We start from the raw sequence: 11739 nt of genomic DNA on the forward strand, positions 1-11739 counted from the left end.
AGCTTTTCTGTTCTGTGTGTGTGTGTGTGTGTGTGTGTGTGTGTGTTTTTAAAGGAATAACAATTTTGTCACAGATTTTTCTCTTTACATCTTACTGTCAAGCATAGAGCATGCATGCAGAGTAGTCTAAGGAAGGCAAACTGAAGCTATTATATTAAAACACAATCCAGAGAAGCATTAAAGCAATTTTGTACATGTATTGGAGCTTCTGAGTTCTATTCTCTTTGGAAATGTAGCCCTTTGTACTATTTGACCAGCCATCTCTGCAACTTGGGAGCATTATAAAAACTCCTTATAGCTGGAATGACCTGATGTTCAAAATAAAATAAGGAATCCTTGCACACCAAGAATTTGGATTATAAACTGATTAATGGTGATCTGAAATGTAAGCAGGTACCTGAATACATTGAATATTGAAATGCAGTCCATCATACACACTTTGATGAGTGTTTCACGTAAATCACTGAATGTTTGGCTGAGGGCAAGCACAAGTTTCTTGCATTTCACAAGCTGTTGGATCAGTGTTTTGATTATTATTTTTTAAGGATTTGATAGTTTATCCAAAAGAAAGTGTTCTCTTTCATTCTGTAGACTACATTTGTTATTTGTTTCTTAGTGCCTTTGCTACTCTAGAAGAGGAGGCTTGTACAGAACTTGTTCCTTACCTTGCATATATACTTGATACTCTGGTCTTCGCATTTAGTAAATACCAGCATAAGAATCTGCTCATTCTTTACGATGCCATAGGAACTTTAGCAGATTCTGTAGGCCATCACCTAAACAAACCAGTAAGTATTATCCTTTTATATTAGATAAAGTTGTAGAGTTTTATTTACTTCTCCATTAGACCTCTGCTCTAAAGTTTATTTCCATCTGTGTATCGCAAGAAGGGAAATTTCAACACATTTTGTTACCTAGCCCCAGGTAATTTGGACCATCATCTTCAAAAACTCTTTCAACTAATCTTTGATTGTCTTGAATTTTGCTTGGTTTATGTTAGTTTGTTTCAAAGTGTGCTGAAATCTAAAGTGTAACCTTCATTTTTGAAATGCTATAGAACTGTAGCTTAAGAATGGCACATAGATATTTTTCTCAAATTCTCAAAGTGCTTCACTTACACTATCTGTTACGAAGATTGCTGTTCCATAAAACAGGTTGCTATTATTCTGCTGTTACAGATGGAGAAACTGAGGCAGAACAGAGAAACTTGAAATTTAATAAAATAGTCTTTTGCAAGTTGATAATTTTATGGCTGTGTTGAGTTTTCAAATGTAGGCTCCAAACCATAAACTGTGCTATTACACAAGCTGCCTGCAGATTGCACATAATGATCCAGTGTGTACGCCACTGTGAAACTAGCTACATGAACCAGAGTTCTTTTTAAATACTTCTTTTGTAGTCGTTTTCCCTGATTGGGTAGTTTTGAAACCGGCACACACCTTTCCATGTCATGTGTCAAAATGCTGCTGAAACTGAAGGTAGTTCAAGCTGATAACTTTGAGGAAAGTTAGGAAACTAATATGGAATGTGAAGCTCTGCAAAGAACACGTTCAATTAATTAACTCTGCACCCTGGCTATATCTGTAGACACGGAAGTTGGTTATTTGAACTGTAAGTTCCTCTGTTCATTTGAAGTCTCACAAAAGTGACTGGAAACAAAGGTCTCTTTACTTGAATCAGAGCAGGTATATTCATGGATATGATAGCACTGTGTACTTAAAAAAAAGATTGCTTTTTTCTGGAAGTTGCAAGAGATGTGTAATTACATTTAGTTGTTCATTTACATTAGATATTATATATATCCTGCTTTTTCTTCCATCAGGAGAACAAAGCAGATGTCAATAAGTATAAAGTAATCAATACAAAACACCAGATTACAATCAGTATAGACACAGTGGGCAGGTTTGCATGTAACCTCAAGCTGCCCCTGTAAATAAGCTGCACAGTGTGAGTTATTTGTTAAGCAACTCATGGTACACCTAGCAGACAGCTGGGCTTTCCATGACTTATTCTCCCTGTCCTTCCCTTTCAAGGCTTCCAGCCAGGTCTACCACATATTTTTCAGAGCTTCAGGAAAATACAGTTGGGATTGGATGATGATGATGATTTCTGTATGACATAAGTGTCCTCTTATGGCTGCCCAATATGTATAGTATTGCCTAGTCAATATCCTTACCTGTTTCAAAAAGGTTCTAAAAAGTTGCTGTGAAAAGCAGGGAAACAATATTTTCCTGTTACGTAGTAACCGGAGACTTGGGAACTGTTGGAAAGTGTTATTGAGAAGTGTAAGTTCAGTACTTAAAAGCAAGATATTTACATTGCCAAAGTGGAGATAATTGCTCCCAATTTAGGTGTAGTTCTTTGGCTCTCCCCCTTTCATCACATTGTTGGTACAACTGACTTAGTCTGCAACTCCCTTCTTTCTCATAGTATTTTTTTCCTCAGGTCTCTTGCAACCTCATTTACTGAGAGGCAACGTCATCCTGTCAGTCTGTGTTACCTATTTCACTTTCCCTTTAACATTGGAACAGGCAAAAATAAATGACCAGGCAAAACTACACATGCTGTATAGCTGTAAGAGTACACTTGCAAAAAACCAACAATAATGGTACTATTATCATCATCATCATCCCAATTGGACATTTTTCAAATTCTGAAAAATAATTTTACAAAAAGCAGTGGAACAGTTGATGTTCCTTCCAAAGTGCCATTTCAGCCTTTGTGGAAGGGCATTTGTTACCTAGATAGGAATAAGCAAGTGGCATGGCCTTTCCCCCCCACTGTTGCTGAGTAGTTCTATAACCTATGGTAAAATCAGGTTGTCAGGTTTGGATGACATGACAACCCATAATGGGCAAAAACAACCCAACAATAAGCCTTGGGATCTCCTATGGCTTGCTGCAAAAAATAACCAACCCTGCTCTGAATGCTCTGGGTTCAGATGGTGTGACAATCTATCATGGCTACCTGCCCACAGTGCATTGTTATGTCTATGAAGCCATTCAGTATATAGCCAGACAATAAAGAAAGTAGCCTTCTCAGTTAACAAATGGCTCAGAAAGCCACAAAAGCACAGGAAGCTCTTGTTTGGGCTTTCTGAGCTTCTTTATGCCTCTGTTTCTGTGAAGACTCCCTCTTCTGCAGCTCTATACACTTCATGCAGCATGGCAAATGATGAGATTACTGATCTTCCCATCAGCTACAGATCATCAGAGAGGCCTGTTGATGTGTTGGGAAAGTTTTAGTTAACCAGCATCTGACAAAGATCAGCCTGCTCATCTGACATTCCTCAAATTTCAGCCGTCCGGAGATCTTGTATAATAGGATGGCATACAAAAGCTTTTAATTAATTAATTAATTAAATGATTGCATATCATGCTTTGCAAGCTTGTGTTGAATAACTGCTGAGTTCTTGCTAACAGTTAAGCATCAGAATCTAAATCATCTTCCCCCACAGTCTTTGAGTGAGATAAACTAAACTACTGCCATTCAAACTAATGGGAGAAACTTTGCTTCAAGACTTCCATGATGCATATTGCTGAGGATGAATTAACTGTCAGGATGGCAAGGAGCCATCCATGCATGGAAGTCTTCGCATTTCCAACTATAAATGCTAAGTCAATCTCATATACCCATAACTGGTTGTGGTAGCTAATGCTTTTGCAGAGGAGGAAAAGGAGTTGAACATGACTTTCAAGATGAGGAATGGTATTATTTGGATTCCTTATAGAATATATGTTTGTGTTTATACTAAAAAGTGAATGAATTTATCTAATGCATTTCTTGCTGCCTTTCAAAACGTTCATTTTCCCAAACCAGCTGACAATTAAAATGTTCAGTTTTAAATAAGAATAAGCCAGTTTCAATAAGTCAATCCAATCCAAAACTTAATAAAAGTAGTATATAATAAAATCCTTTCAGTTTAAAGCTCAAGAAAAATAAGTTTCTAAAAGCATCCTAAAAAAGCAGATGGAGCTGCCCACATATCTCTTAGGAAGGAACTCCATAGGGCAGGAATCACCACTGTGAAGGTCTGTAGTGCTTCTTGACCTTATGGATTTTAATAGTGGGCTTCTGTGTTATGTTTTCAGAGATATATTTACTTTATTTCTTAGCTGTTTTTTAAGAGAATAGGCCCAAGGACATAAAACAATTCTATGTATGATTTTAATACATGCTGATCTTAACACAAGGGACAGTTCATAAAAGTGTACACCAGCTTTACCCAACCTGGTATCTGCCACATGTTTTTGATTTCAGCTCTCATGTGCCCAAGCCAGCATAAACAATCATCAGGAATTTTGGGTATTGTAGTCTAAAACATCTGGAGATCATCACTTGGGGAAGGAGGGGGCAGGCAGTCCTTCAAATAACCTGCTTCCAAACTCTTGTTTTAAAGGATGAAAGCAAGACTTCAGATTGGCCTGGAAATACACTGGCAATCAGTGCAGCCTAGCTTTGACATGGACTGAAGTTGCTATATTGTGGCACAGTAGACGTTTTGAAGTTGCTTTCAAAGGCAGCCCCATTTAGAACACATTCTGGTAGTCCAGTCTAGATTTACTGCATTTACATAATTGAGGTCAGGTCTGCTTTCCCTAGATTGAGCTGCAGCTGATACATCAGCCAAAGTTGATATAAACTATTTCAGCTTCCATAGATGATAGTGAATCCAGAACCATCCCCCAACTATGAACTTGATTCTTTAGGCAGAGTGCCATTCTGTTTAATACCAGTTGAATCCCTCTCTGCGGGTCAGCAGATTTCACCACCCATGGTGGTTCTGTCTTACCTAGTTTAAGTTTCAGCTTCCTCATCCATCCTAAAACTACTTCCAAGCATCTTTTGAACAGTTCCACAGGCTTCTGTGAATGTGTAGGTCATGGGTCCTCAAACTATGGCCCATGGGACAGATCCGGCCTGCCATGCCCATTCATTTGGCCTGCGCCGCCATGCTCGCTCGGAGATGGTTTTGGAGTCGCTGGGAGATCTCCAAACGAGCGAGCTGCCAGTGCCGCCGAACGCCATCTCGCATGCACCTGACGACGCCTCACCAGTCCGCGTGCCCAGGCCTCCCCTCCTCACCAGCCCGCACATGTAGCCGCTGCCTTTCAACTGGTCCCCTATTGAAAAAGTTTGAGGACCCCTGGCATAGGTAGAAAATGCAGGTAGAACCATGTATCTTGCATGTTGGTGATACTGCAGCCCAAACCTCTGGATGATTTCCTCCAATTTACAGGTTTCATGTGGGTAACAGAACAAAATCTTGCAGTACTCCAAAGGGTATTAACAAGATTATCAGAATGGCATCAATACCAAATTTCACATGTTACTGTTTGTAACTTGCAGGGAACATTAAGGCTGCAATAAGGCTGTTATCCTGTACATACTTACCTGGGAATAAGCCTCATTGAATTAAATGGCACTTGTTTATGCGTATTTAGATAAATATGTGTTGGGGCAGAACAGAGAAACTTGAATTCTTCAAAAAAAAAATGGAAACAATCAATGACTTGCAGCAAAAAAACCCAGTGTCATGCCAAATTTAATGGGACATACTCCCAGGCAAGTATGCCTAGGAGTGCAGCCTTAATGCCCTTTGCTATCTATAAACAGTAATATTTGAAATTGTATTGCTGCGCTGATATTGATACCATCCCAGGAATTTGGTTAATCAAGGGTTATTTCTAGAAAACCCTAATTTCTAATTAGGAAAGGATGAATCAATTCTGTTTATGGTTGATGTCAATTTAACATATACTCAATCATAAAGCTATAGTCTAGAGCTTTCCACAGCAGTCTAGAAATATGGTGTATTTATTCATATGCAGTTCCCCCAATACACAGTTTTTGTATGCTTCTTTCCCTCATGTATACATCTTGTATGCAATCTTGTGAGTCAAGAATTGCACTGCAAAATTTGAAGAAGTGAGCTATCTGTGGGATAACTGGTCCAGTACACCTTTTAAGTGGGAAAAGATAAAGTAGGTTGGGTTGCATAAAAATGTGGACTAGATAATTTTTCCTTTCTACCCTTAAAATAGCTTCTTGACTTTAAAATCTGCAGTTTTTGGATAGACCCTACTTTTGTTCCACATTTAAACCCACATTCCTCCCCTCATGATGCTGAGAATTGAATTCAGGTACCTATCTCACTGAGAAACAGAATTGGAGAGAGCTATTGAGTCAGAGCCCAAATTATAGTTAAAATCAAAATGATTAAAAATACATTTCTTGAAGGTCATTTACAGTTGTGTAGGCTGTTAACTTTTGGAGATCATATTAAAACACAACACGGATAATATGCCTAATATTTCAAATAGAAACATCTGTTAATAAAATTTATTATTATTATTATTATTATTATTATTATTATTATTATTATTATTATAATAACATTTCTATGCCGCCCCTTGCCGAAGCCTCGGGGCAGCTAACAACACAATAAGAAACACTGAAATACAATAGAACATAATAAATTACCAATAAATACAGAAATACAAAAAATACACTGAGATACAATAATATAAAATTAAAATTAACAGTATAAAATAAGTAAATCAAGAATATAGGAGGAGGAAAGAGAAGGAAGAGGAAGTTGCCCTGGCCAGATCAAATATTTTAACAATTGAAATGATGTTTAAATAAAAAGGTCTTTACCTGGCGCCGAAAAACCAGTAACGACGGTGCCAGGCGGACCTCTTTGGGGAGTGAATTCCATAGGTTGGGTGCCACTGCAGAGAAAGCCCTCCTCCGAGTACTTACTCTCCTAATTTCTTTCATGGAGGGTTCCCAGAGAAGGGACTCTCCCGCAGATCTCAAGGGGCGGTCGGGCATATATGGACGTAAGCGCTCGTTCAGGTAGCCAGGACCCAAGCCGTTTAGGGCATAACCAACACCTTGAATTGGGCCCGGGCTTCAATGGGAAGCCAGTGAAGTTGACGGAGGACTGGAGTCATGTGAGCATAACGCCCCGTCCCCGTCAGCAACCTGGCAGCTCTATTTTGCACCAATTTACATTGCTCAATTGCATAACTTTATTTCATTGTCCACAGGAATATATTCAGATGCTTATGCCTCCATTAATCCAGAAATGGAACATGTTGAAGGATGAAGATAAAGATCTTTTCCCTTTATTAGAGGTATGTGCTACTATTTACTAATGTTTTTTCTAATTGTTGTTGATATACATACTATCTTATAAGCTTGCCACTCTATGAGGGTAGGTTACACAGGGAGAGTAACCTGTGTAACATTCATTTGCCTGGGAGTAAGTCTCTTTGAATCCATTGGGATATGTTCCTGAGTATGGATGTGTAGGACTTCAGTGTAAGAACCACTGAGGTCTGTGGCTAAGTGGGTTTTTTTGTTCTGAACATTGTATGTTAGAACTCTGTGTTCTGCTCATGTTACCACAGTGTTGTGGACTGTTATAATTTGGCATGACATGTACTCCTTTTGTACTTTGAAAAGTTGTCTTTTTAAGACAGTAGAAAATGTCCTTATTGGCAAGGTATATGTTCTAGTCCAAAGCCCATATACTTCCTACTGTTTGTTCTGTATTTCAGTGCCTATCTTCGGTTGCCACTGCCTTGCAATCTGGCTTCCTTCCATACTGTGAACCAGTGTACCAGCGTTGTGTGAACCTGGTACAGAAGACTCTTGCACAAGCCATGGTATTTTTCTATTGTCAATCTTAAGAGCACAAAAAAATTCAATTTCAGTGAAATAAATGCTTGCTTTTTAGATGTATAACATCCTTTGACCAAACCCATTGGTGTAAAAAGTATAAACAGGAAAAAAGATTAATTGTATGTTGCTTTTAAGTATGGCCCAAATTACTTTCTTTTTTAAAATTACAGTTGCACAATGCTCAACCAGACCAGTATGAAGCTCCAGATAAAGACTTTATGATTGTGGCTCTTGATTTACTTAGTGGCTTAGCTGAAGGACTTGGAGGCAACATTGAACAGTTAGTGGCTCGGAGCAATATCCTGACACTAATGTACCAATGCATGCAGGTGAGACATACATTTCCTCTTCTCTCTCATCCCTTTAAATAGAATATTTTAAAAGGAAACATAAATTTGTCTCTATTTTTCTTTCCTAGGATAAAATGCCTGAAGTACGGCAAAGTTCTTTCGCATTGCTAGGTGATCTGACAAAGGCGTGTTTTCAACATGTGAAGCCTTGCATTGGTATGTTAGTTAACACTGCAGATCCTTACCATATATGGATGAAACTATGGTGTACTTTGAGATTTATGTTTCAAGTCACTGTGTTTTGCAAGTGTCTGCTACAGTAATGACAACTGCTTCCATGTTTAAAGCAAATGTTGAGAGTTATTTTCCTTTTTGATATGAAGACGCATCTAGCAACAGGTTCCTACCCCCTAGGAAAGGCAAGGAACATGTGACCAAGATCTTTTCCTTAGTACTAGTGATCTCTGGCTTGTCCCCCTTACTCCCCCTTGTCTAAGCATGAGATAGCATCAGTGAGCCCTAGATTATCTGAAGACCCACAAGTATGGTTTCAATGTGTCCATCACACAAGATCACATTGCAGTAAGTGACCAATGTGTCTGGTGAGAGGTGGTATCCAGCAGTGCTTTGATTGCAAACCAAACTCATTAGTTGGCTAGGAAGTGTCTCAGCTTGGAATATGTAGGACTTGGAGATGCATGCTTGGAGCCACCTGGCAAGGGTGAGGCATTTTACCTTGCACAGCCATTTTCTTCTTGTACAATACTTATATCATGGGTCTTCTGGAACGCTTGCTTCTTTTCTAGTTCTGATATAGATGATGTACTCAGATTCCCAGAATGAATGGACCTGGTATTCTGCGAGTTCATACTTTAGTTTCTTCTTGGGAGAGGAAAGTAATAATGGAATGCACTTTTTATGATTGCTGTACTTATGATAGTGTGCCTCTGTGCTTGATCCAACTTGGGAAGGGGTATAATTAATTACAAACTATTAACTATCCCCCCATTTCTGCTGGCAGATTGCCATCAGTAGTGATAAAGCTTTTTATTCTGTTCCATTTTTTCCTTTTCATGGGATTGTTACTTGACAGCTTTTGTTACACAGAATAAATGCATCACACTTGTTTATAAAAGAAAGACCAGTTGAAAGTGTAAATTAAAAAGAAAATTACTCTCAAATATTTAGATTTAGATATTTAGAAACATCTGTTAATATGCACATCTCTCTTTAAAAATCTTCCCCTAGTTTGTAATGGTGCTGAATTTTACCATATTAGAAACATAGGAAGTTGTCTTATACCAAATCAGACCATTGTGCCATCTAGCCCTGTGTTGTCAACACTAACTGGCATTGGCTTTTCAAGATTTCAGACAGGGGCGGGGCACTGAATTTGGGACTTCTGCATGCAGAATATTTCTCCTGCTACATACTGCAGTCATCCAATAACTACTTGTGCTTTCTGCTTTGGCATTTGGCCATCTTCTTATTGGTTAGAACTATTTCAGGAGAAGTTTTTGATAAAAAAAGAATTCTTGAAAATTTGTGTGAAGTTCTAGTAGTGGAAAAATGTTAATAGTGTGGCTTGTTTGTATTCCTTTCAGCTGATTTCATGCCAATTTTGGGAACCAACCTAAACCCAGAGTTCATTTCTGTATGTAACAATGCCACATGGGCAATTGGAGAAATTTCTATTCAGATGGGTAAGAGTCACTTGATTGATGCTAGTTTGTGCATATTAGTCTTGTCAGTTACAAATTCTGGTCTTTCGTTGTACTAATGTGCCCAATAAGAAGTGTACATTTTATTTTTCTAATGGACTGTTTATGTGTTGTATTTTTTAGGTATAGAGATGCAGCCTTATATTCCTATGGTATTGCACCAGCTTGTAGAAATCATTAACAGACCCAACACACCAAAGACTTTGTTAGAAAATACAGGTACCCTACAACTGAACTGTTTGCAGTGAATGAATTATTATAGATGCCTGTTTTTAAACCATAATATTCAGAAAGCTGTAGAGAAACTGTGGCAATGTGACAGTGAAAGCAATTCTGAATGTATTTACAAGATTGTGTTTTGCACTTACAATTTGATGACTAGATTCTAATTTTTAATTTCATAAGAGTGCATAAGAACTGGATACTCCTAGTTTAATTACTAAAACCCAGATAAACACAGATTTAAAAATAACACAGAATTTGATGTCCTTTTATATGCAAATAAATTGTGTGTGTAGACAACTAACATTCAAAAGCCTTAAAAATATAACTGGCAGTAAAATGAAAGCAGATCAATAATTAAAGAAAAATCCCCAACTGAATGAACATTTCTAATATTGTTAACTTATTTTAATTAAGTAGTTTCTGTATATTGTTCCCTTAAAAGCCTGTTGATAATTACATATTTACAATTGAGGGTGCCTTTTAAAATGGAGTTTTAGGCTAGTCTGGCACTTGTAAATAGCATGTCTGTTTTTTTAAAACATAATTGCTTTTAAATGATCTGTCTTAACTATCGTGCCTGCACTGTACTCTGATACCAAACGTATCAAGCCCCTGAATGCACATAGTCCCAATCTGTATGGAACATGAGTGGTTACCTGAATCAGTCCAAACATTGATGGTTTTGCCATTGATGTTAGGGGCATGGATGTTCAGATCATACTCTATGCATGCTATGATTTGGCTCATTATAGATATTGCACTGTTCACAATGAGTTTGCAAATACTGTTGCCTTGTAGAACAATTCTATTATATTGAAGAATCTCCTAAAGAATAAAAGGGATTGTGAAACTTTTACTTTTATTTGTGCATTACCTGTAGTGCTTCATTGGTGCATTACCTGTAGTGCTTGCTTTTTATATAGTGCAGATATTAAGAGACATCATATCCCTCACTATTAGTTTTAAATAATGTAAATACACATCTGAAAAGTTGATACTACAGATAAATGTTGAATGTGTTGTATTCTAGGTTTGTTGTGGGATATTCTGCTATCTGCTATAGGATATTAGAATATTTGAAATTTCAATACAGTATATATAGCTTTAGAAAACCTAGAACATTAAGATGTTTGTCCTGTGAACGCGATAAGAATACCTGTGAAAAACAGACTGTGTAGTTTAAAATCTCTCTTCTCAACCATTACATGCTTATTGTAATAATTATTACATGCTTATTGTAATAATTACAATGGAGTTGATCAATCTGGCTTTTGGGTAAAAAGAAAAGCAAGTTTCAAGCTTGACAGTAATATCAGAGCTTGATTTGTATATACCACAACAATTAAATAGAAAATAAAGGTAATTTAGCCATATATTGTAGTAAAAAAGATACTTTTAATCTTGATATATCCTACACCAAATCTTACAGTGAAAAGAGCATCATCTGCTTTATTGCATGTGTTCATGAGATTGTTCACAAATGCCTGTTTTGGAGTGTTGCATAATGTCTTTTAAGCATAGGCTTCTCTGCTTCATATAAATCTGCTGGATTTTAGTATTCATGTAGTTTGCTTCAAATAATCCTTAAACATACCCACACTTTCCCTTTTCTGAAGAATTATTCTGTGAGTTGAGAGAACACCATTAAGATGCACTTGTGACTACTGTGCAAACAGCTTCTTCCTACTAATGATGTGCACCTGTTAGATAGTTGTGTTTAAGTGGAGCAGGTCACCTTCATATTTATGTCAGGTTTTCTGAAAAGGATACTAATGTGCAGTTAGCTAATAAAGTATAAACCTGTCTGTAAT

General features: G+C 37.4%; 1 protein-coding gene across 1 annotated transcript in view; it reads left to right on the top strand.

Moving 5' to 3' along the window:
• The window catches only part of TNPO1 (transportin 1), a 41650-nt gene that overhangs the window by 29163 nt on the left and 748 nt on the right, over positions 1-11739 (top strand). Inside the window, exons 14-20 of the mRNA XM_044446334.1 lie at positions 617-788; positions 7056-7142; positions 7569-7676; positions 7863-8021; positions 8111-8198; positions 9587-9685; positions 9827-9922. Of these exons, the coding sequence (XP_044302269.1) occupies positions 617-788; positions 7056-7142; positions 7569-7676; positions 7863-8021; positions 8111-8198; positions 9587-9685; positions 9827-9922 (809 nt within the window). The remainder of the gene's footprint in view (positions 1-616; positions 789-7055; positions 7143-7568; positions 7677-7862; positions 8022-8110; positions 8199-9586; positions 9686-9826; positions 9923-11739) is intronic.

Source organism: Varanus komodoensis, unplaced genomic scaffold (genome assembly GCF_004798865.1).
Source record: "Varanus komodoensis strain SLA01 unplaced genomic scaffold, ASM479886v1 scaffold5, whole genome shotgun sequence".
NCBI lineage: Eukaryota > Metazoa > Chordata > Lepidosauria > Squamata > Varanidae > Varanus > Varanus komodoensis.